Source organism: Artemia franciscana, chromosome 20 (genome assembly GCF_032884065.1).
Source record: "Artemia franciscana chromosome 20, ASM3288406v1, whole genome shotgun sequence".
Lineage (NCBI taxonomy): Eukaryota > Metazoa > Arthropoda > Branchiopoda > Anostraca > Artemiidae > Artemia > Artemia franciscana.
Window position 1 is genome coordinate 25,737,674 of NC_088882.1, and position 26,970 is coordinate 25,764,643.

The window sequence follows — 26,970 nt, forward strand, 5'->3', positions numbered from 1 at the left end:
AGAGCCTATAATTTGAAACGAACCGACCTATCCGAACCCTGAGAAGAACGTTCATCCCTCACAATAGTTGAAATATTAAATCAACACCACCCCCCCGACTCCACTTATATCGTATAGTTCTAGTGTTTATTTTCCAATTGCGAACTCTGTAATTCTTGGTAGCTAGACTTTTGTTAAAAATTTTTTTCCCTGTTTTAATTTTACGAGTTTTTATCGTTTGACTTTTTTATGGCACTTGGTATTAACCAAGTGACATATAGCAATCGCCAATTCTGTCGGTCTGTCTGTCTGTCGGTCCCGGTTTTGCTACTTTAGGCACTTCCAGGTAAGGTAGGACGATGAAATTTGGCAGGTATATCAGGGATGGGACCAGCTTAAATTAGAAATAGTCGTTTTCCCAATTTGACCATCTGGGGGGGGGGGGGGGAGTGGGGGGCCGGTTAATTCGAAAAAAATAGAAAAAATGAAGTATTTTTAACTTATGATTGGGTGATGGGATCTTAATGAAATTGGATGTTTGGAATGATATTGTGTCTCAGAGCACTTATTTCAAATTCCGACCGGATCTGATGACATTGGGGGGAGTTGGAGGGGGGGAAACCTAAAATCTTGGCAAACACTTAGAGTGGAGGGATCGGGATGAAACTTAGTGGGAAAAATAAGCACAAGTCCCAGATACATGATTTACATAATGGGAACGGATCCGCTCTCTTTGGGGTAGTTGGGGGGGGGGGGTAATTCTGAAAAAATAGAAAAAATGAGGTATTTTTAACTTACGAACGGGTGATCGGATCTCAATGAAATTTGATGTTTAGAAGGATATCGTGTCTTAGAGCTCTTATTTCAAATCCCAACCGGCTCTGGTGACATTGGGGGGGGGGGGGGTTGGGAGGGGGAAACCTAAAACTTGGAAAACACTTAGAGTGGAGGGATCGGGATGAAACTGGGTGGGAAAAATAAACACAAGTGCTAGATACATGATTGACATAAACGGAACGGGTCCGCTCTCTTTGGGATAGTTGGGAGGGGGGTTATTTCTGAAAAATTAGAAAAAATGAGGTATTTTTAACTTACGAACAGGTGATCGGATCTCAATAAAATTTGATATTTAGAAGGATATCAAGGCTCAGAGCTCTTATTTTAAACCCGACCACATCTGGTGACATTGGGGGGGGGGGGGTTTGGAGGGGAAAACCTAAAAATTGAAAAACACTTAGAGTGGAGGGATCGGGATGAAACTTGGTGGAAAAAATAATTACGAGTCCTAGATTCATGATTGACATGACCGTAACGAATCCGCTCTCTTTGGGGTTGATGGGGGAGGGGTTAATTCTGAAAAATTAGAAAAAAGAGGTATTTTTAACTTACGAACGGGTTATCGGATCTCAATGAAATTTGATATTTAGAAGGATATCGTGTCTCAAAGCTCTTATTTTAAATCCTGACTGGATCTAGTGACGTTGGGGGAAGTTTGGGGCGGGGGAACCTAAAACCATGGAAAACACTTAGATTGGAGGGATCGGGATGAAACATGGTGGGAAAAATAAGCAGAAGTCTGACATACGTTATTTACATAATTGGAACGGATCCGATCTATTGAGGGGGGAGGGGTTAATTCTGAAAAATAAGAAAAAATGACGTATTTTTTAACTTAAGAAGGAGTGATCAGAGTTTCATGAAACTGCATATTTAGAAGGACCTCGTAACTCAGATCTCTTATTTTAAATCTCAACCGGATCAAGCGTAATTGGGGGGGGGGGCGAAATCTTAGAAAATACTTAAAGCGGTGAGATCAGGATGAAACTGGATGGGAAGAATAAAAACCTGTCTAAGATACGTGACTGACATAACCGGACAGGATCTGCTCTCTTTGGTGGAATAGGAGGCGGGGTAATTTTGAAAATTGAGGTATTTGTAACTTACGAAAGGGTGACCAGATCTTAATGAAATTTGATATTTAGAAGGATCTTGTGCTTTAAAGTTCTTATTTTAAATTCCGACCAGGTCCTGTGACGTTGGGGGGGGGGGGGTTTAGGGGGAAACCGGAATTCTTGGAATACGTGAAAATTGGGGTATTTTTATCTTACGAATAGATGATCGGATCTTAATGAAATTTGATTTTTAGAAAGAATTCATGTCTCAGAGCTCTTATTTCAAATCCCGACCAGATCGTTTGACATTGGGGGGAGTTGGAGGGGGAAATCTTGGAAAAACACTTTGAGTCTAGGAATCGGGATGAAGCTTGGTGGATAGAATAAACAAATGTCCTTGATACGTGATTGACAGAATCGTACTGGATTCGCTCTCTTTGGGGGATTTGGGGGGAGGGGCTCAGTGATTTGGCGAGTTTGGTGCTTCTGGACGTACTAGGACGATGAAAATTGATAGGCGTGTCAGGGAGCTGCACAATTTGACTTGATAAAGTCGTTTTCCCAAATTCGACCATCTGGGGGGCTAAAGGGAGAGGAAAAATTAGAAAAAATTAGGTATTTATAACTTACGAGTGGGTGATCGGATCTTAATGAATTTTGATATTTAGAAGGACATCGTGACTCAGAGCTCTTATTTTAAATCCTGACCGGCATTAAGCCTCTTATTTTCCATTTTAAATGAATCTATTGATTCATAGAATTTTGTTAAAGCTCATACCATATGATCTCTTGGCTCTTAGCTCTTCTCGCCTCGTCACAAGTGCCATATGAGCTCTTATCTCTTGTTATTGATTGTAATTTAATGATTTTATGACATTGACGATTTCTTAAATTTTTGCCTTTTTTTGTACTGACACTAAAGTTTGAATTCGACCCTTTTGGGCTTGTGATAGCCGCTTTGTTGAAATGAATCTTATCTTAAAGGAAATGAGAACCTTCAGGGAGGGTGTAAAGAGGGAGGCTTTGAATAGATTGGGACTGAGAAGGAGTATGCCTAGCTGTGCTGACCTCGGGCGGCTTGGTGTTGCGGTATAGTAGTATTTCATATTGTAGGTTCAAAGTCAGAGAAATTAAGCGGAGAAAAGAAATGATTTTTGTTTGTTCAGTATCAGATAGATGAAAAAGATATTTTAATGGCTTCAGTGAAAAAGGTGAATATAACTTTTGCATGTTTCCATTTTTCGTCATATGTTTTCAGTTCAATAATATTTGGGTATTTACTTTGTGTTTTTTCTTGGGCCTCCAGTAACTGTTTGAGTCTTAAAGTGCACCATAAGTGAAATTCTGGAACCTTCTTGGCGCATTTTCTTGGCTAGTCCTCAACTAAGGTGCAATTTTTGCAATTGACTGATAACTTACAAGCCACAATTAAGTTCCAGATGAGTTATAAGATTATTATCTGAACATCAAAACGTAAATTGAGTACATTATAGGATTCTAAGCAAAATTTCATTTAGGGATTATAACCATGGAGTTAGGAGGGGGAGGTAGACGACAAAAAACATATAGAAGATATTGATCCGTTCCGAATTATTAATTTGTAGTCTTAGGATTATGGAGAACTAGATTTTGTTTTCAACTTCTGACTTTATCTTTTCAAACAGCTCAAGGCGTTTCTTCACTTAAAACGCCAATATTGGGGAGTTGGTGCTTTGTTGGAAATTTACTACCATTTTGGTGTATTTCGAAACTCCTGAAGTTTATGACCAGTATTGAAGCAATCTTTGATGCTTCTTATTTTATCAGAGTTTAAGGTAGCAAGGCTCAAGCTGTGTGAAAAACACTGAACACTCCCAGCCTTCATTGCTGATATACCCTTACTCAAGCTTTAGACCTTTACTCATAGGTTTTGCAGAACCATATTATAGATCCATAAGGAAATTAGTCTCATTGTCTAGTTGCTTTAATCCAGGATCGAGGGCACGGTCACATATATGGTCCTTCTTCCCTCTAAACACATGAATTATTTGAGGTGTTACTGAAGAATAGGACCATTGCCTGCTTAAAATTTTATTGATTGTATACCGATACTGGTCGTCTAGTTTAGAGCTATCAGCATTTATATCTGCTAACCTAAAAGTGCTTCGCACTGTTGACATTATCGGCTATGTTTTCGTGTTTTCTGGCAAATTTCAGCTATTTCGCTATGAATGTCTGAGCTTATAAAGCGTCCGTTTTGCCTACAAGACTGGAAATGTTTCCTAAGATATTGTTTGTGACTTTCAATCTCTTCACCTAGTAGAGTATGAAAATCCCTTTTATTATGTTGCGAGAGCAACACTTATTATATTGCAAAAGGTAATCAAAAAGAGAATTATAGTTGCTTAATTTATGACCTTACAGTGCAAGGTATCAATCGCAGCCGCATATGCACCGTCTTTTGAGCTGAAAGACACAACAGTGACTTTGTCAAATTTTGCTTTCGGTTACAAGAAAAAACAGAAAAGATCTAAGGTAGAAACATGGTATACTTATTAGAGGAATATACATAGACATTAACCCTTTTTTCGACGTTACACCTCAACTTAGGTATTCTTTACTTAGACCACACTGCCGTTCTATGACGAACAATTAAATTTTCAAATGGGGATAAATCCATTTATTTAGACAGTGGAAAAAATAGGTACAAGATATCTGGACGTTTATACCTGTTTTTTTTTTTTTTTTTTTTACTCTAAATAAATGGATTTATCCCCGTTTGAAAATTTATTCGTTTGTCGTAACTCTCGGGGGAAGCTCAAACAGTCGATTAAGTACGAGGCATCGTTGATTGTGTGGTTTGGCTTGCTATTGGGACACTCCCTGTTTGTTACAACCATAGGAATGGGATTACATGTGAGCAGATGATACCTTTTAGCTTTGGTACCGACTCTGCAGCCGCAGTATCTCTGCAGTTTCGTTTGGTTCGCGACATATGCGCCATCTACTTCAGGTCAGAGAATACCGAATGAACCCAATGTTGTTTTGATAGATCGTATAAAGCTAACTGGCAATCTTTTTACTTAAGTAAAGTTGATAAATTCACAATCTAGAGCCGCAGATAGACTCTACAGCCGCAGTATCTCTGCTGTTTCGTTTGGTTCGCGACATATGCGCCATCTACTTCAGGTTAGAGAATACCGAAAGAACCCAATGTTGTTTTGACAGATCGTGCCAAAATATGTGTATTATAAATTCCAAGTTTGTGCAGACGTTACATCATCCCAGAGGCTTCGGTCGGCATGATCGTGGCATTAGAAAAAAAAATAAGTAAAATAATAGGGAACTCACTGAAACTGTCCATATAATTTTCATTCCATACTTTTGGGTTAGCTGAGCACAAAAATAAAGCTAAACTAAGATAGTAGTTTGTATCCCGAGTGGCGCGGACCCATTAGTGGTAATAATTTAGTTATGAACAGTGCTTCAGTTCATCATAAAATGGCTGTTGAGTTGACGTACTTTTTGCATGGTTGTAAAATGGCCAACCTTATCGATATTATGTCATAAATCGTAGACTGACAGGATTGATATAGGATACTAAGCTACAATGAGTGTCCTTATTCGTATTCAAAGATCACTATATAGTAGTCTCTCAAATTGATTTAAGGTTAAAATTTAGAATAGGCACCACTCTCAGAATAATTATAAGATTGATGGTCTCTAGGAATCCAACTATCCACAATGGTGGAAGAGCTAGCGTATTCAGCAACGGTACGGTATGAAACTGGAGAGTTTAGAATTTGATATGGTAGAAAACGGTCTTAATAGTTTCACGACGATAGTTTGTCAGGTCACAGAAGATATTTTTGGTAGGAGAAATGGAGACACAGCTACATATGCTAGTGACAATACTTAAATCTTAGTTCCATAGACAAGGGGTTTGCAGAAGAAGCTCTATAAATGACAAATCTTACCAAAATAAACAGAAAGTAGAGAAGGTAATAAAGTGTAAATTGAAGAAAGGAGACATGGAAGCAACGGTTAAAGGTGTTGATCTGGAAGATACAGCCTGGTGGCCTAATATGGGATGCTGAAAGTTGTAAACTGATGTTAAGAAATTAGGAGAAAATAGTCAATCTAGAGTTTGTCCACTAGGAATAATGCCCGAATTAGGGATAAGGAAAGTGTTAAACAGAGATGTGCAGAACATTTGAGAGAGTGCTGAACGGTAATAAAGATGCAAACGAAAGTTTCAGCCTTGCTCTTTACTTCAAGTAGAAAAAATTCTTTTAAATTCATTAGTAAAATAGTGGATGCAGTGAAATGCGCAGTGTTTTTTGCAGTTGAATTTTTATTGCAAGAACAAGATGACATGTCTGCAAAGTAAGATTGGAACATTAGAAGCCATGGCAATAACAGCGGTCAATCATGGTTCTGAAACGGTCAAATACGGTGCATCAAAAGGAAAAAAAGAACATTTTTTTTTTTTTAGAGTAAGAATTTATAAGACTAGTTTACCTAAAATAGTATTCTGACAAATTTCCAGGCTGTATATATTTTTAGCATCATTGACATCTTTTTTTAGTTTCAGAAAGATGCTGATAAGAGCCAAGCTAACAATTCAGCTAATCTTGTCTCCAACAAACGAAGAAATTCTCGACCTGAGGTTAACAGATTGCAAAAAAGAAGCCGAAGTTCTTCAGTGTTAAAAAATGCCACCAATGGTGTTGCCAGTACACCTACTACTGCTCGTCCATCGCCGGAACAAAATTCACAGACTGTAAGTCACTTGTTTCCTTTTGTTTCTTTGTCTTGTTATTAAGAGACAAAGTCAAAATGCACTATCCGCCAAAAGAGTAGGAGAGACAGGAAGAATTCTCCCTTGAAATTTTTCTAAATTCTTCCAGCTTCCAGTATCAAATTCAAATAATTCTATTGGCCAATTTAGGCATGTTTGTTTGTGCAGTGGTGTAGTGGTGAGATTGTGTTTAGATCGACATTTTTTCAAAAAATAGTAATTGGAGTCGGTTAACTTCTTCTGATATTTTAAGATTTAATTGTGTAAATCAGTTTTTCTTGACAAAAAAATGCATTACATCTTTTTTTAATATAGCTAGTACTTGAACCAAGGCCGTATCCAGGGGGGCGTACTGTATTTGAACCAGCCCCGCGCCTCCCTTTCCCCTCCCGCCCCCGAAATTCTTGTTCGACTCTTAAAAATATAACAGAAATGTAATGTATATAAATGTATATTTTTGATGTTTTCTCTAAAGGTTTTTTCTGTGTGCTTCCCCCCCCCCTCGAGCAAAGATATTGTGTATGGCCTTATCTTATGCTTGAAGAGGGAACCTATTATATCTAGTGATATAATAGGCCGAACGAAAATGAACGAATCGCTATTTTTGAACAAACTGAAATTTTTGCCTGTTTTAATCTTTGTTTGTGATTTACCTTCGTTTTCTACCTACTAGTATTACTCAAATCTTTGAAATAAAATTAGAATATTCGAAGCTTCAGTGAAGACGGTGGTAGAATGACAGATTGCCAAAGATTGTCCTTTTTAGCCATCCATCTTGGGCCAAACGAAAAGCAGTTCGCCGCTTAATGACATGGGAAAAAGTTTGTAAAAAGTAATTTAAAGGAACATTTGGGAGGCTGCAAAGAGGGACGCATTGAATAGATTGGAAGGGAGGAGGAGAGTGGTTAGCAGGAGGTAGGTAGGTGGGTAAATTGGAAGGGAGGAGGAGAGTGGGAGTGTTTAGCTATTTTAGCCTCACGAAGCTTGGTGCTGCAGTAAATGTGAATTTAAGAAAATTTAAGAGAAGAAAATGGGGTTAATTTAAATCAAGCAGTGAACGTGTTTTTCTCTCTTTAAGTTTTCTTAATCTCTCGTAAATGGAAAAGCAGTGTGGTCTAAGAAATTATCTACTGGTGCTGCAGTAAGTTGGTAGTAGTAGTACTACTCAACAAACTTCAGTTACACCTTCAACATTTATTGTCAATCATTTCGTTGGTTTGAACTGGATGAGCTATTTTTTTATTTTTTTTTTATTCTGGATTTTTTTTTTTTGACTATAGGTTTTTTTTTCATTTTGTCTATTTAGCAAAGTTTCCATTCCTGAATTCATCAATAAAGCTAGGTCTTTATTCCTCCGTGTTCACTTATCAAAACACCTAAATTAGTGATAAAAAAGCGCTAATTTATGCTTCTCTCATAATGACAAAGAAAACCCAAAACAAGGGTCACTTTGTTAAAGGTTGGCTACTAACGAAATAGGAAGCTAAAGAGTGTGAAAATCGTTTTGTGTAACACTTGACGGACTGTAGTTTGTTCTGATGCCAGATAAGTCTGCTGATTAGGGCCTAAGGTTTAGAATGGATAGGTGTTTCCTCCTAACCCAGGCTTCCATCGATTGAAGTCGGCACGTTTAGGAACTCAATTTAGTTGCTGCAATTGGGTACTAGTATTATTTTAGTATTCTCTTAATTCAGTCTTGTAGCTATATAATTTTTTTCTTGATTTACTTTTTCTGTTATCTTTAGATGTAACACTTCTGAACAAAATGAATCAACGGAATCTTAATTTGCAACATATTCTAAAAATGATTTTGGCTATATGAAGTTTTATAATAATAGAATTATAACTACGTAACTATAATTTTATTGAAATTCTTGTTAATTAGGTACAACGGCCAAACAAGTCACCAATAAAGAACCCCAAGAAAGCTTCCAGGGGTTCTCCTCTTGCGCCAGCAACACCTTCTAGAGCCTTGGGGGCGCTGCCAACGGATACAGTAGGAGCGGCTAAGCCTTCTGATTTTCTACCTATGAATGTAATCCCCTCTGATGTGTTGGTGCAAGCTTCTAAGAAGTCTTTGAGTTCTGTAGGTATTTTTTGTTTTTAGGCCTTTTTATCAGTTTTCCTTTGACTAAGGTTTCTTTTTTCTGGCTAATGTACTCTTATTATCTGTCCTTACACTGATGCTCCGCCTGTTTTTTGGTATGGATTTTCCTTAACCTTTGGCGGTGCTATATAATTTGTATTCTTTAAGAAAGCCTTTTCTCGTACACAAACTGTTCAAATCCCAGCTTATTCAAATCGACAAAACCAACGACAAAGAAAATTCAAAAGAAGATTCATTGCTGTTTTTGATTAAAATGAACTTCTAATCTGACAGTTTTCTTACCATATGTTTAGATATATGTGATTTGTATATGATACCATATGTCATTTTATGATTGTCACATGTTCTTACAATATGTTTAACATATAGCATGTATGATCTGTATGTGATTCCATATATTATCACATGTTCTTATGGTATGTTAAGCTTACAGTATGTTTGATTTGTATGTGCTACCTTATGTGTCTATGTGTCTACCATATGTACAGCTCACAGTGTATGATCTGTATGTGCCACCATGTGTGATCATATGTACAAGTCATTCAGGTCATTCATACTATTAACCCTTTAGTGGCAGGTGTAACCATATCGCTGACATAGTTTATTAATTTGTTTTTTCTTTCTAAAGGGCAAACATAATGCAAGGCTTGAGTTCTGAATAGATTGTACGTATAGGGTTTTTTTCGTCAATTTGATAAAGTGTTATAAAGTTCTACAAAATTTTAAAGTTTATAGTTGTATAAAGTCTTTATCGGTTGTTAATTTTGAGTTTTCCTTAAAATACTGAAAGAAACAAAATTTCAGCTAATCAAAGTGAAGCTTAGCTGCTTCGGACAGTTTTTTCTATAGAATAAATTATTTTATTTGTAAGCTCTGTAATGTGAAAAACAGTGGAGTAAAAAAGGAAAAGAAATAAAATGTTCGACCAAAAATATGAGTAAATACACAAATATCAAAAAGCCCAAGGCAACTCACATGTATTATGAAGCATTTAAACTCCCATTACAAGTCCTAAAATACTTACAGAGTAAGTTTTATTTACTCTTTTGCTACTATTCCGAGGCTACAAATTCCATTTCAGGATGCATTCTGTTTTGGCCTTAAGTACTTCAATGTACTTCAACTAAGTACTTCAATCCAGTTGAGATAAGATACATTTAGTTAGTAGTCTTAGGCAATATCTAGGTCGATATTTCTATTAACTCTAGACGTGGAATTTTTTCCACTGACTGAAGAGGTTCATGACACGAGGTTCTAAGTTATCATTGGAACAAATTTATGAAAGTGATTATCGGATGTTGTTCAATGAAATAGCAAACAATATACAGTGAAACAGCAAAATTTATAAACCCAACCCCACAAAATAGCTAACTGGCAATCTTTTTACTGAAGTAAAGTTGATAAATTCACAATCTAGATTATAAACTCGTGATATCGATTGTCAGTTGAACAGTATTCTCATGACCTAGCTAGATCATCAGTAGAATGGCATATTCACCGTCTAAATTATGAGTTTACAATCCAGTTTGTCCAGTTCAAAATCTCTGATGTTCATTGTTATTTATGGATTAGTTTGAATGGGTTCTATTTCCTCACTATTATCAACAACTTCAGTTCTTTTAAACTAAAATATTGCTTTTCACTGCTAGTGAGACTTATCTCTAGTTTTTACGAACTGAAATTTATAATATATAACAAGACGTTTTCTGACAGTTTTCTTACCAAATGTTTAGATATATGTGATATGTATATGATACCATGTCATTTTATGATTTTCATCATTTATGATCATCATTATTTATGGCTTAGTTTGAACGAGTTCTATTTCCTCACTATATCAACAACTTCAGTTCTATTAAACTAAAATTTTGCATTTTACTGCTAATGAGACTTATCTCTAGTCTTTATGAATTGAAATTTATAATATATAACAAGACGTTTTCTGACAGGTTTCTTACCAAATGTTTAGATATATGTGATATGTATATGATACCATGTCATTTTATGATTTTCATCATTTATGATCATCATTATTTATGGCTTAGTTTGAACGAGTTCTATTTCCTCACTATTATCAACAACTTCAGTTCTTTTAAACTAAAATTTTGCATTTTACTGCTAATGAGACTTATCTCTAGTTTTTACGAATTGAAATTTATAATATATAACAAGACGTTTTCTGACAGTTTTCTTACCAAATGTTTAGATATATGTGATATGTATATGATACCATGTCATTTTATGATTTTCATCATTTATGATCATCATTATTTATGGCTTAGTTTGAACGAGTTCTATTTCCTCACTATTATCAACAACTTCAGTTCTTTTAAACTAAAATTTTGTATTTTACTGCTAATGAGACTTATCTCTAGTCTTTATGAATTGAAATTTATAATATATAACAAGACGTTTTCTGACAGTTTTCTTACCAAATGTTTAGATATATGTGATATGTATATGATACCATGTCCTTTTATGATTTTCATCATTTATGATCATCATTATTTATGGCTTAGTTTGAACGAGTTCTATTTCCTCACTATATCAACAACTTCAATTCTTTTAAACTAAAATTCTGCATTTTACTGCTAATGAGACTTATCTCTAGTCTTTATGAATTGAAATTTATAATATATAACAAGAAGTGAAAATGAAAGTTGCTTAACCAGTTGATCATGGTGAGAAAAGGAGAGACGTATAGGAACTAGTGCATGTATTGAATTGGGATATAGTCAACTTACTATTAAGCTGCTTTAATTTAGATGGTGCCATATGATAATTTAATCTTACTTTAAATGATTGGTAATATCAATAACTCCTCGCCAATCACTAATTTGGAGATAATCAAGTGCTTTTACGTGAGTGAGCACGCTTCTCTCTTTTTTTGAAGTTATGATGAGTCAACTATATTATATACTATTATGATGAGAAGTTATGATGCGAGTATTTCCCATTATAGGGATTGCATACAATACAGTCTGTGTATTTCATTAAGATAATGATTTTCATATGTAGTTTGGTTAGTATACTCTGTTTTTGCCTTACCGCTGGGGGATCAATAATTTTCTGTAGTCTTTAGAAAAGAGTATACGTCACGGTTATTCTTCTTTTATGCCTGTTGTCTTGAGCTCTTTTGCTTGTTATGTAAAATTAAATGTAATTTCATTTTATGTGACATTTATCTCTAGTTCTGATGAATTGATAATGAAAGAAGTCGCCAATGATGACGGTAATCAAGGGAGCACCAAAGTCCCATCCTAATGCTAAACTTATATATGGCCGTTTCTGTATTCAGCTATAGTAATTTAAAATGTGATCAGTGAAATTTTTTAACAAAATGACATTTGCAAATATCAGTATCGAACGAAAAAGACTCAATTGATTATCGCTTTCATTTGTTTCATTTAATTCTCAAGATAACTAGAAGCTTGTATTTTTCCTAAAATCTCCTTTTCTCAAATGCAAAAATTGGTAGAATTTAGAGGCTTTTATGCTAGTAACTTTGTCTTGGAGATAGAACGAATGTCTTTCTTGTTTGTAAAAAAAAAAATTGACTGAAAAAGATTGTTTTCAGGTTTGTTCTCCCCTGTTAAATAAAAGTTGTGTAACTTGCAGCCTTTTGATTTACCCCAGTCGTATTAAGGTGCATGTTCCTTGTGAGTGAAGCGATTTTACAATAAAGATGAAGTTATAACTTGTCCGAGAAAACTCAGTCTGTGGGGAGGAGGTGGGATAGGTAGTTTTTTTGTATCCTGTGAAGATTGCCCAATATGCTGTTCTTAAAATCTGGAGAGGGGGGCGGTAAATATTCGGGGGCGGGCAATTATCCCTGGGACTCTCGAGCTATGTTCTGTAACATTTCCATACAACCTGTCATAGTCAAGAGTACATTCCTGCCAAAATGACCTCACAAGTACAAAATAGAAACCATTAGACTAGCACTTGTCAAACATTGACGTATAATGAGGCTCAAACGAATTAGATGAGCTTTTTGTGCGTTTGGTGGGGGGTTTTAACGTATCTTTATTTTTGTCGAGGAAAAAAAATCATGCAATTAATAGTACCTTATTCATTTGATAGCCTGAATTAGGATGTTACTTGGACTTCTTCTAAGCTTCTTTAGAAATAGGACATTTTCATGTTTTTGCATGTTTTGAGTGTTTTTTTTTTTCTTCGAACCTAAAAAACGTAAATTTAATTTTAGTAGTGTAGTTCAATAAATAGATGAAGCCCTGTCTCAGCTATCAAACGATGTCAAAATTAGCTTAAAAAATATGGAACTGGCGTAGAGAGCATGAAGGGCATTAAGTTCGATTAATATGTAAAATATCGAAAATGGATCATCATAAATTAACATATTTCTTTCGCACTAAATAAGCAGCAAGTATTCAAAATTTAATGAAAAACAAATTCCAGGAAAACAATGTCAATGGAAACACACAGCTACGTAGACCAGAAGGCGAAATCGTTACAAAAGTGGCTACGGTAAAATGGCCAGAAGGGACCAATATTCCACAAGGGTTGACAAATTTAGCTGCAGCTCAAGCCACTGAAAAGCAGGCGCCAAATGTTGATGGAAATCAGAATGCGAATGTGATAGATCTGACAGATGATGATGCCTCCAGTACGTATATGTCCGTCAATTCTTGTTAGTTGCTCTTGAGTAAAGTGCTGGTTTTGGACGCCGTCGCCACGTTATAAAACGCAAGAAAAATTTAACGCACATTTATATTGTGGCTAAAAGGATCAAGTGTTTTTTTTTTTTTTTTTTTTTTTTTTTTTTTTTTTTTTTTTTTTTTTTTTTTTTTTTTTTTTTTTTTTTTTAATGTTTGAGTGTGTGTGTGTGTGTGTGTGTGTTTCTACCGATGGGGATTTGAAAAAAGATATGATGTCTGGAAAGATTTCAAAGAGATGTATGTTTTAATTACGTATTATTATTGTAGGATAATAACAAAAAATTGTTAATATTTTTTATAAGATGGTTTTGTTTACGCTTTCTACTGAGCTGTTTTCTCCTTTAAAGACTTTTCATTGACACTCGTCGATTGAACATGCTAGCAATGGTATAACCATGGAAATAACATCCAAAAGGAGGGGATTCCCGAAAAGTTGTGTCTGGTACCACTCTTTCTAAAAAAAAAAAAGCCTTTCTTGCAAAACTTTTCCTTGCGAAAACTATGTAAACGGTGTAAATATGGTAACAACTGTCAACACGGTAAATTTCCATAAACTGTGTCTACTACCACTTTTTCCCTTTAAAAAAGCTTGCTTTCGGTAAGTTCTATACCTGATATTCTAGCAAAACTGTATTAAACTGTCTTTCTCCTGTACAAACAGACTACAAATAAAACTTTTGGCACAAAAATTCATTGCAATCTACCACACAACACTTTGACAAATTTGGGATCATGTCTAAAGCCTAGATATTGAAGACGAAACGCTTATAATGACACATTTACTATAATTTTTGGAATTTGTGAGTTAAAAGAAAAACTAATTGTACCGTTCTTTTGTGGAATTGGTACTTCCTATATTCAGCATTATCCCTGAAGTTTAGTCTAAAATGCAAAACATGCAAAACGGTATCATATCCTTGAAAAAAAAAATGAAGAAGAAGAATTTACAACTCGGCAGAGGCATCTTCAGCCGCAATACATTTTTTTTCTTCATCAGATCAATATTTATAGGGCAACCGTCTCAAATAAACTCAATATTTTCGATCAGTTGGTCTACTCCCAATTTTCACTTCTCATTTGACTCACGACGTTTAGAAATTATCCCCCTCTCCCTCCCTACGTGTCATTCTTTATTTTTAGTATGCTGGCGTTGTCTTAACTTTTTTTAGTGCTTTGTTGTTGTTGTTGTTTCGGATTAACGACGCTTCTTGACTACTAAGGTCCCTGCGTCGGCCCTGCAGTGCATTGCTGCAGCATGATTCGATCTCTGGGTCCCGTATTACCAAGCTAAGGTCAAACCAACTGCGCCACCGCAGGACTTTTTTAGTGCTTTGTTTTTAAAGATAGAGAAATTTGAAAAGGATATAAAATTCTTGCCAAACTCTTGGCTCATATATCAGGATCTCATTATTACCCCTCAATTAAGCTTATCTTAGGCTAATTCAATCAGATTTATTCAGCTACTCTTAAGTGCTCTTGATAGGGGTTCAATTTGATTTGTTGCTGGTTTCATCCAGTATCGCGTTGAATCATTTTTTTTTATGTACATTGCTATAATTACTCACCCAATCCTATTTAGGAATGTAGTATTATTTGAGCTACTGTCAAGTAAAACAAGGTCCTTATTGATACGTATCCTTTAGTATACCTCAGAGATTCATTACCTGAATAGATACCAAATAACTGACTGAAAGTCAGTTGTATTTAACTGAGTGACTGACATATAATTGACTGACTGACCGACTGAACTGAAAGTCAGTCAGTTGAGATAATGAGACATAAACAACCGGTTTTGTTGTTCAAAACATGGAAAAGATAAACTTGATAAGGGATTGGTCAAAATATTCCTCTTTAAAAAAGTATAAATTGTCCATTTCTTCATATTTAATATCTCTGTCAGAAAATCTTCGAACCAGCCGTCTATCTTGTTTCGAATCAACTGTTGATTCTGATGACTGAACCTCATAAAAGGAATATTTACAAAAAGGAATTGATAAACTTGTACATGTGATGGGGAAAACAAAGCCAAGGAGCTTGTGAAAATAAAAATTGTCTGTACTACATTATAAACTAATAAACCCACGTGTTGTATCCAGGGCCACCTGATTTGATCCCCCCCCCCGCCCTGAAATGTTTGTTGACTCATGCAAAAGTAACACAACCACTTGTCCACGGGAAGACTTTTTGCTAGCTCCTCCCTGAAAAAAAAAACCTTCGATGCGACCTTGCATGGATGGTATCCAATATTTAATTTCTTGTCATATTCTAGGTGGAAGTTCAGGTCCAGTAGCTTCTACTTCTTTCCCTAAAATCTCCTCGTCTTCTTCTAGCAGTTCTGGGAAATTGTTAGCAATCGTTTCCATCGCGCCACCATCGTAAGTAGTACTATTTATTTATTGCTGTCCCTGCTCTTAAATGGTCGCTACGTTTGACGGAATAAATAGAGACAGTACTTCGAAAAATGTTCTTTGATTCTCATATTTAAACAGGCTATAGAAGAAAGAAACAAATGTAGAAGACAATTTAAGATTAAATTTGAATTTAGTTTTGTCAGCTTTGTGTAATAGATAATTGATAAAGGAGTGTTTAAAGTTTTTGTCATAGCTTGAGGTTAGGTAATGAAATACTATTCAATGTATTCTCCTCTCTTTCTTAAAATTCTTGCTTTTAGCTATTAAACAAAATTTAATTTTACATAGTAACTATTTTTTTATTTTGAAGCACCAAGGACATTGATAAGAGCGGTGAAATATGATTGTATGATCATCAATTGATTGGATACAATCATCAATTATTTGCATATCAATTAAAAATAGGATCATCAGTTGATTGAACCTCCAAGGGTAGTGAAAAAAACAGTGAAATATAGTTGTATGATCATCAAATGAATATCTTCATTAATTGATTGAAGCACCAAGGGTAGTGAAAAAAAAACAACAGTGAAATATGATTGTATGATCATCAATTGATTGAAAACGTCCATCAATTGAATGCATATCAACTGAAAATAGCTGATGGAATGAATTGGTTGTGTGAAAACTTCGACAACCAAATATGTCCTGGTAAAGTGGGAAAAAAACAATTGAGAATCCAGAATTAAATCAAATCAAGTATTGAATTAAAATCAATTAATTGTGGGTATCAAGCCATAGCTAATTGTAGAAAAATCCAAGACAGATAGTCTGATTGAGTGAGAGGCAAATCTGGCATAAGCCCTTATTTGGATTGTATAAAAATGATGTCACTTAATTTGTTAATAGATAAGTCTACCTATCATCCGTCCATACATCATTCCTAGGGCAGAACTAAGGTAGATAGTGATAGAACTAAGATAGTCATAGAACCTGTAGTTTTCCAATTGTTTGGTTAAATGCCACGGATAAACAACAGAATGACAGAGATTTCCATAAGGAGTTGTAGATTTTTTGCCAATAGTGAATGCTGAATTTAAAAAAAGCGTGGGTGAAAAATTAGCCAAATATATATACATATACACTAAATAGCTTATACACTAAACATACACACTAAATAGTTTAGGAAGGTGTAGCTTTTCTTTGCACGTGTAATTGTCGTTGGGAAACACCATATTGTTAATGTTTAAATTTTTACGAACGAAAGGGGCTGCTAAATTAAATAACGGCCTTAAAAATTTGACAATTTTAAAATTACCAAAAGCAACGTTTTAAAAGATATGAATTTTCAGGGATAAATTAGACCTAAGATGGTTTCATGTGGGGGGGATGTTTTTTTTTGGTGTCCATGCCACTATTAAAGCCCAATGAAGAAATTTTTTGTTCAATTACTATTTTTTGGCATTTCATTCACGTATTTATTAACCTGAACAGTTGGCCGTATAGTTGTCTGCAGGATCCACAGTATCTCGATGACATCATCATAAAAAAAACTCCCAAAACTTCTTAAACTTTTAAAACATCCTAACACTTCTTAAGAATGTGGGTCTGACAATCTGCAAGAATGTGGGTCAAAACCCTAACTCCCAAAATACATTTGGGGTAAGACTAATCCACATCGCAGGCTAACCTTCATCTTTCACGCATCCTTCTATCCATTTTATTTCTCTATTTTTGATATTTATAGGTAAATGTTCGCCGAGAATATGGTTCTAGAATCAGGATTATAATCTACTTTTTTTTAAGGGTGGAGGGTGGGGGTGGTAAACATTGTCAACATAAAAATCAAAGGAAACATTAAAAGGAAACATAACGCCAATTATGGCGTGAATAGCAATCGAAAACTACTTGTCGAAGGGCTACCCTGCGTAATTGAAAAGTATTGAATTATTAATACATATAACAACAGTCAAAGTACCAAATGCAATGATTTGTTTCAGGTTTTTTTTTTTTTTTTTTTTTTTTTTTTTTTTTTTTTTTTTTTTTTTTTTTTATGGGGGGCATGTACACAAGATTTGTGTTTGGGTATGTTTTTTGATTATGTACAAACCTGCCAATTTTTGTGTTGAACTATATGGCCTCTGAACGAAAGGTGCTGGAATCGTTTTAGTTCAGAATGTGACATATCTTCTACATTACATGAAACAAATGCCTGTCTTCAAAACCGAATAGTGGCTGGGAGAACTTCCTGGAAAACTGATAAGAGCACGATAATCCTAATTTTAACACGAAAGGGTAAGGTGGTGACATTGTCATTGTGTTATGTTTAACTTAGTAAGTAACTGGGCGATGAGAATTGTCTCTGACCACATATAAGCAATTCTGGTGTTTTCAAAAACAATAAATAAATAAATAAAAAACACCACTTGAAACAAATCACTGCATTTGGTACTTTGACTGTTGTTATAGATATTAATAATTCAATACTTTTTAATTATGCAGGGTAGCGCTTCACCAAGTAGTTTTCAATTACTATTCACTCCGTGATTAGCAAAAAAATTGTGTCTATTAACTCTAATGTTTCAAAAAAAAATAATTCCGTAGGTTTCCGTATTTTTTCTATCTTGCTTCTTGTCCACTTTTTTTTTATTATCACTATGATTTGGAGAAAAAGAATAACTTTATTTTCTACAACATATTAAATTCATTGCGACTAAGATAAAATAAGTTTTGTTATAAAGTTTTTTTTTTTGTTCCTGTAAATTTGAATTCGTGCTTTGATCCCCTGTTGCAAAGATAAAGCAAGATTCTTTATAAAGTTTTTTTTTAGAGTCGGTGAAGCCTCAGCAACTGGATCTAGTGACTCAAAATCAGTTCAATATAGTCTCAGCATTCGGCGTCACCCTGGACCGCTTCCTCAACTGCAAGCAGTGTCTGATTCTGGAGTTTCTTGCCCATTCTCGCCAGAGCCAGTCATCCAGCTATCCAAACGAGATACCAATATTTGCGTTAGGCTAGACTTGCCTGATAGGTCGTTCCTTAGCAAAATCAAAGATTACTTTATTTATGAATATCATGCAAAAGATTGCCCCCCATCGTCGGACCACTGGAGATGTATAGATAGAATAGAAGCTTGCACGCCACCTGTTGAAATTGTTTTGACAAATGTTAGTTTATTAGTTTTATAATTCTCTTTTTCATTTACAGTTTTGCATTTTAATTTTCATTAGCCAAAAACCCAAACAAGTCGCATTCCGTTACTTTTCTAGTAGGAAAGCTTTGCGCTTGAGAAACAGCTTATGAATCTAGTTCGAAGCAAGAATTAATTTTGAATTGGCATTTTGTGATATATTATCTTTTTTTACTTACAAAAGGCACTAGGTGTGGCAATTTGCTTTCAAACGAGTCGTCTGCCAGCATTGTACAACCACTGGTTCGCAAGGGCGTAGCTACGGCTTTGATTTTTGATGTTTTTGTGGGGGGGGGGGTGTATAAAAAATGTGTCTACAAAATCGTCCAGTGTGCCGCAAATTCGGATACAAAAGTCAAATTTCCAAGGTAAATAGGTAAAATTTCCATAATGTCGACGCTGCGCTCCGACACTTTAAAACTTTGGAGGAGTTCTCCCCCTCGCTTAGCTGCGCCCCTGCTGGTTCGGTATGATCACCCTGGCGAAAGACATTTGACACATCAGTGGTTTTCATACGAAAAATTTATTTTTCTTGTTATTCAAGATGGGGGCTGTAATTCTCCCACGTGTCGCTATCTGTGATGGCAAGTCTAGGCACCATTTTCAAGGTATTTTTCGTAATTGTCATGCTTTCGTAATAAACTGTCGCCATTAAGATTAACGGAAGTAACAATTACATTCCTAAATCCATTTAAAATGACGATCTTCCTCGTTTGATTTTTTTATGTTTTTTTTTATTATTGGTTACTGTGATCTAGACTTCGTTCTTTTGTTGGTGATGCTAAAAACCGTGATGCTATATTTTAAGATTGATACCTCAACTTTTCTAGTTCAAGTTGTGACCATGCTTCTGGAATAAAAGTAAATGTGATTTGACATCGTAACAATAAAGGAACAATCGCTCAGGTTTTTTTGCGTAACATCTCTAGTTTAAGCTACGACTTCGGTTGTAGCACACAAATAATATTTCAAACTCAGCATTGCAAGCATATTCATGAGACCAAACTAATTTCGTGAAGCTAAGAGACAGTGTATTTTTTTCAACGAAGAAAAGATAATATATTGTTCATGACTGTTTTTTTTATGGACGACTTAATTTAAGAATATTAAAAAAATATATATATATTTTAATATACACATGATCTTGATGTGTCTGTTAGCTGTCTCTAACTCACAGCCGATCACTAATCTGAAAACAATCGCATGATGTTAATTGACGGCTACCTGAAATATTATGTTCTGCCCTAGTCACTTGTTATTATTAAGATTTTTATAATCATGATAGCTTATTTTGTGTTTCTTGTAATAATATTTTTTGTTGCTGTCATTCGACAGAAAGGAAAAAGCTTAACTTTTTGTATGTTTTTCGGTTCACAGTCAGTATAAAATAAACTGTGAATGAAGCGAAACAAATTTAAAGAAATTTATGTATATAAAAAATACGCGAGTTAAATTTTCAATGATCTCGATGCCAGTTATGACATATGCACTAGAGCTTCTTTTAAATTTTGTGATTATGGGATAATGTAGCATATAAACTGGGAGTATCTAAATAGGACCAAATTTAACTATTTTACTCTAGCTCAGCAAAAGCTGGAATTGACGGGGTGATAAAACATGGACCTATATAAATAACGTCCTATATAAAACATGGACGATATAATATTCTAATTAATATTAGAAATTATTTTTTATTAAAAATATTTTTAACATAATGAAATTAACATTAAACAACACTTTGAATGTTTTGTTGAGCCTTAGGTACTCGTTTGGCTGACCGTATATTAAACAATGAAAATGAGGATTGATGGAACTTTCAGCACAAACGAAAGAAAGATTAAAACGGGCTAGGCTAAGTTTTAAGAATGAAGGATGATCGACTGCCAAAGATTGAGTGCTTTAATTGTCGATCTTAGGCCAAATGAACAATAGGTTTTCCCCGAATGGGATGGCAGTTGGTTATAAGGAAACATCAAAAGCCAATTGAGAGTTCCACGGGAGGCGGTAAAGAGCAATGCTCTAGATTTGCTTTTGGATGGAGGAGAGTGTGTAGCTGTGTTGTCTTAAGGCGTGCTGGTGTTGTAGTGAGAGTTGGAGAAATAACATTTCTTCCTCCCTTTCTCTCTTTGATTTTTCTGTCTTTATCTTTTTCTTTCTCTCCCACTTTCCTGCGTTATAGGTTGTAATTAATCCTTTCATTCTTTCAGATTGATCCAGATCTAAGATATTACATCGCTGTTGTAGCACGAGACAGATTGGGACGTTTTGGACCTTATAGTATCGTCAACTACATTGACATGTGACAAAGGAATCTCCACTCATGACTAGAAAGTAATCCTATATTACATCATCACGTGAAATAATTTAGTGCCAAGTTATTTAGTACTGGATGCTTAATGACGTCCTATTAACTTTTTTCTACGACTGTGTTTGGACGAGCGACCCTTCAAATTAAGGACTCAATATTTAGACAGTCAATCCCCCACGGATTGTTGAGTATGATCTTACTCGCTAATTCTTTCAAGTGCCGAAATGATCATTTTTATTTCTTTGATTAGTTTTCTGGAGGATGTTCTGAACATTTAACATCATAAAAAGGTGTTTAAGCTTAGTTTAGCTACTGAATTTTGGGCTTAATGGTATGAACTTAGAGGGATAAATACAACGGAATCTGTGCCATGGCATCCTCTGGCTTTTTGAATTTGAAAATTGGCGCAGAACAATTAGAGGAAAATAAACTAAAGTTAAATGGAATGAAACTAAAATATAAAGTAACTCGTATCAATTTGACACCATAGGAGTTTTAGAATATAGAATCGTGGCTGCTGGAATTCACATCGTATACCCAGGATTGCCATAGCTAAGTGAATCTAAATGCCATTTTGTTAGATTGAATAATCTTGCCAGCCTTAGACAGTGTTCCAAAATTGGATTAGATATTGTGCTCCTGTCCCCTAATTTGGGCCTCCATGTCTCCAAGTTGCCCATTCTTGTCGTCCAAGTTGTCCAAATTTTTACTCTCGGTTAAAAATTGTGTACTAGGTATTCTGATATTACCCGTGCTGTACATCAGACAACTAATTTTGAGGAAGGTTTTCCGTCCCCATTTGTCTTCATTAATCGCTTTCAGTGAGAATTATATTATATGGAACTAGTGTCAAAGGAGTTCGTAATGCGTTATTCAAACCATAACGTTTGACTTTGAAGCACCATTTTGAAAGTGGCAAAAGTAACTTTAGCCAACGGTCCTTTCTCTAAGACAAGTTAAATTCAGAGTATATTTTATACTTTATTTTCAATTGCTCTTGACTTCCTCTGCAAAATTCACACTTCGACAAATACCTATTGTATCATTAGTTGAGTTGAGTATTCTTGACTCAAAATTAGTGGCAATTTTGCTTAAAATTCTATAATGGAAAGTGTAATACAATCTACGGAAATCAGATGATGTTACTACAAAGTTTGCTTTTTGATAAACTCAGCTCTAGGATGCTATAAAAATACATTTCTAAGAAATAAATAAAAAACTACGTAATGGTTTTAGAAATTTGTAATAATTGACATATGTTAAGGAACGTTAATTTATCTTTATTTATCGCCGTCGCCCTCACTACGTAACGTTCGCCAGCCACTACGCTGCGTCTGGCGCCAGTAGTTTTCAACTCCTATCTTTTCATGTTAAATCGCCGAAGTTTCCACTCTTATAATTTCCCATGCTTTTTGGATCAGTCTGCAAACATCAAATAATAGTCAGATGTCATTTTTAGTGTTTATCTCAAATTTGAGATAAACATAAATTGGTGAACGTTTTTAAGGAACGTTACTTTATCTTTATTCATCACCGTTACCCTCCATGACGAAAATCAAGCTCAAGAATTATATGTAGATCTTTTTTATTATTTTTTATATATAGGCTATTTTCCTCTCGTTTTTTGTATATAATTAAGTGTGATGATTTCCTATGCCACCTTGATAAACGGATATAACTAGATAAGGTGGTTAAATGGCTTTCTAGAGCTAGGAGCTGTGGTGATAGCAAGGAGTAAATTGTAGTGCAGAAAACAAAAAACACCTTGGCATGATTAGGCACAATTTAGTTTTCTATAAATAAATAACCACATTCATTGCGCATACAACTTTATTCTAGGTATTACTGGGTATCCGCTTTTCAGTTCATTTTTGTTTCATTATCTATAAACGCTAATGCATAATCTAAATGCCACAGCTGATATTAAATTCGGGGCTCCTTGTTACCAAGAAAACGCTAATCCTGTTGCACCAACTCTGGGTTGCCTTTCAATTCATAAATGCTTTTTAATGGTAATCTTTTGTAACCTTTCTCTTTCTGTGGGCTTTTAGCTCAGCTTTTAAATTATTGGTATAAGTATTCAAGAATTTTTTGTTGTTCTGACTTAACTATTAAACATAGACTCATCACCCTTGTAAAGCGACCTCTCGGTTTTAGTAAGTGTTAAGGAAAAATTATTTAGTCTCTACACAATAAGGATGGGATGTTTAGAATCAGAATGACAACTGTAATAGCGGTGATGTTTGAACCGAAATAAGGATGGAAAAGATGAAGATCGAACTGATTAGTTGGTTCTCAAGAACAAAGCGCATCCAGTTGTTTCCTAGTAAAAGTTGTCCATGTATTTTAGTAAGGCTCTGTACTAATGTGCTAATTATGGTGCTAGTTTCAAAAGTATTTTCATTCAATTAGGTGTTTTACGGCCGAATTCAGCTGGGTGACAAGGCATTGTCTGTGGCACTAATATTTTTTTCTCATAAGAGCTGCAGTACAGAGCAATAGCTGTGATTCATTGCATTTTTTCATATTTTTCGTAGCTTTATTTGATTTTCGTGTTTACCCTCCTCTTTTCTGTATTTGAATGATTGTCCTTTTTTCTTTTCATTTTTTGTAGCGTTTATTCTTAGTTTTAACCTTGGTAAAAGGTAATATTAGTTTATTTAATGTTAATTTGGAATCGGTTTTAAGGCAATTTTTTCATCATAAATCATTTCTTTTTTGTTGTCAGATTTCAACGTTCGGAAACTTCTTTTTCAGTTTACATCTTAATCTAATACAAGTTTGCAAATTTGACAATCATTTTGATACAGAATTTTTTTTTTCAGCACCATACAGTGCCTCTCTTCTCTTCCAAATTTCTTAGGGTTTTCCCCAAGTTTTGCCGAGAACAATTGTGCTCTCACAGATCCCACCAAAAATTGTGTTTCGTGTTAAGGTTCATTTACTTACCAACAAATTTTTGGGGGCATATAGAAGAATTTTGTATTATTTGGGTGAATTTGGGGAAACAACGGAAGAAGCACTGTAAAGTAGGACAGAATGCTGAGACATGTTCTTATCAGTTATGGCAACTCAAAAGGCCTTATGACACAACACTATTTGTTATTTCAGATTAGCTAAGAAAAACGCGTGATTGGTCTCTTTTCTCCTATTAACATATTTCTTTGTTCCTTCATTTTTCAAGGTTTCCGTGGACTGTGTCAAAAGAAAATTGGATTGTTCAAAATTTCCAGGGAAATTGATTATCTACATTTTGTGTTAACGTCCTTGGAATAATTATATTCAGGGTCTATTGAAGCACAGACTAATAGCGAACGGTATTGTTCACATAATGCAGATACACGATATACAGTATACACATGTTGTGTAGCATAATGTAGTGAACATTTTTCATGGCAATCAAAGATACAGCAAAAACATCTTTGCACCAGATATTTCATTTTACAATCAATTTAGAAAGTCGGAAAAGAAAAGTTGACGAGTTTCGGAAAAATCAAAAGCTCTGAAATATTTTCTGTACGGAATAATCGAGAGAGCAGATAAATTTATGATTCAAATTGTGTGTCAGTGAGAATGCTATAAACCTCGGTTGAACCAAAGATGTAACATAAGGCCTTTTCAGTTACCTCAGTCACGGCTCTTTACAAGATATCAGGGTTGACCTATGTTTTGCTCAATTTAATTTATTTCCAGTAGGCTAAATATTTATTTATCTAATCTTTGTGGTCCTGTGTTGTTATGCTAACCGTGGAAAATGTATCTCAGTTTTCCTTTTTGTAAAGTTAAGGAGTCATTTGACCTTTGTCCTCAGTGAAAAACCATAAAGACTTGGTAGTGATAGAAAATTACCAAGTAAGACATCATGCATAACTATATTTAAATGAGGATCTCTATGGACAAAGGTCTTTTAGCCCTAATACATTTTTAAGCTTGCAACCGTAATAAAAGGAATCAGTTGACTGTATTCCTCAGGGGCTACCTAATTTAGTGAAAGAGGGAATAAAATTCTCCGTTTCTTTCTTTCTTCATTGACAAAATCACAGAATATAGGAAACTTGTAAGAGTAGAGGGATGCTATCCCCGCTAGAATAATGGAGGGTAAGACTGCAGAATTCAGTCACCTTGTCCGAAACCCCTATATAAGAAACTTACTGCCCCTTAGCTTGAACCACAAGGAAAATATATTGGCTTGAAAATCAAAAAAAGTGGCCGAAACCACGATATTCTGCATACATGACATTTTTTTTTCTCAGATAGCGCGGCACTGGAATATCGTAGAGAGCTGTTTAATGACTCATTTAAAAGGAATTTGCCACATCTAGTGCCTTTTGTAATTAAAAAAATAGTTTTTAAAATATAATCGATTTAAAAAAATATGTAATGAAGAACGAACTCTAGTCTATACTAAATGAAATGTTTAATATAAAGTTACTTCAAAAATTGGTGAATCAGGGTGGCAGTGGCACCTAGTAAACTAGTAACTACCATAATCGGTATCATGGCTACAGAGTCCCTTACAAAGACATTTCAACTCTAACTGGATGGATTAATTATATCAATGATCTATCTTAGATTGTTTCTAACTTTTTAATGAAGTCGACCGAGACTACTATGTCAGTGGCTATTGTAGTTATTAGTTTTTTTTCTTCCCATGTTAAATTGCCGAAGATTCTCTTCGGCATATGAAATAGGGCCTCACCAATGGATTCAGGTAAGGGTAATATAATAACAGTGTCCCACTTGGACCTATAAAAAAAAAGCAAAAATAGGATATCAGTCTACGATAAATTTTTATTATGGTATGCAATCGCTTTCCGGACAAACTTTCATGAGTATTTCAGCAGTCGGGCAAGGTGAATCAGACTTTTGTGTACTTACCTGAATTTGCTCCGGGCTGATCCTAGTAAGTTTCATTTTCTGCTTTCTGTTTTTAATATTGAAGAAAGTCCGTCCGGAAAGTGTGTTTCCATCGCATTTAATGTTATTTTTCCCTGAGCGACGTCTTATTTGAGTAGTATGATTATTTAGAAGGGCTACCGATTTTTCTTCTTTTTAAGTCAGGGTCGTACATTAAATTACTTTTGGGGATGAAATAAGGGGCTCTACTTTAGAATGGTTGTAAGCCACCATGTAACCAAATAGTATTTATTTTGTGAAATCGGTTTTATTTCGGAGTAGTGGTCTCTCCTCCCCTTACCTCCTGACGTGGTGTTGATGATTAAATTTATTGTTTTCAGTTTTAATCAGTTAGGGAACAATTCGACTGTTTATAGCTATGACGTCTTGTGGGAATTTTTTACCTTTATTTGTGCTATTTAAAACTGTGACATGAATTTTTTTTTTTTTTTTTTTAGTAATGTCATCCTTAACTCGCCTCACTTTATTTTGTCTGTAAAAATTTGTGATTTTTCTTGAAAATAAACTTCATAATTTTGACTGAGTTGTATGTTGCCTTCGTAATTTATTCCGTTTGCCTAATGTTTTTGCATCAAAATGACTCATTTTAGAAGTTAAATTTAAATTCTCTATTCCAAATGCACTAAAAGCATTTTAATTTTTTTTTTTTTTTTTTGCTACTCGAAAAAATCGATTTTTTTTAAGGATAAAAGTGATGTGTAGGTGGTCATGATGCGAGATTTATTCTTGAAAAGTTACGAAAAATCTCACGCGTGCTCCATGGTTTA

At 34.8% G+C, this 26,970-nt stretch overlaps 1 protein-coding gene across 9 annotated transcripts in view; it reads left to right on the top strand.

Moving 5' to 3' along the window:
- The window catches only part of LOC136039958 (activating transcription factor 7-interacting protein 1-like), a 114,196-nt gene extending 87,474 nt beyond the window's left edge, over positions 1 to 26,722 (top strand). For 8 of the 9 annotated variants that reach the window (XM_065723972.1, XM_065723978.1, XM_065723976.1 and 5 more), the window contains 6 exons: positions 6,439 to 6,633; positions 8,537 to 8,737; positions 13,178 to 13,385; positions 15,707 to 15,812; positions 18,619 to 18,955; positions 21,186 to 26,722. In XM_065723972.1, the coding sequence (XP_065580044.1) occupies positions 6,439 to 6,633; positions 8,537 to 8,737; positions 13,178 to 13,385; positions 15,707 to 15,812; positions 18,619 to 18,955; positions 21,186 to 21,281 (1,143 nt within the window). In that variant the 3' untranslated portion in view covers positions 21,282 to 26,722. The remainder of the gene's footprint in view (positions 1 to 6,438; positions 6,634 to 8,536; positions 8,738 to 13,177; positions 13,386 to 15,706; positions 15,813 to 18,618; positions 18,956 to 21,185) is intronic. The other variant, XM_065723981.1, reaches the window with a different exon arrangement.
- The last annotated feature ends 248 nt before the right edge of the window (positions 26,723 to 26,970 follow it).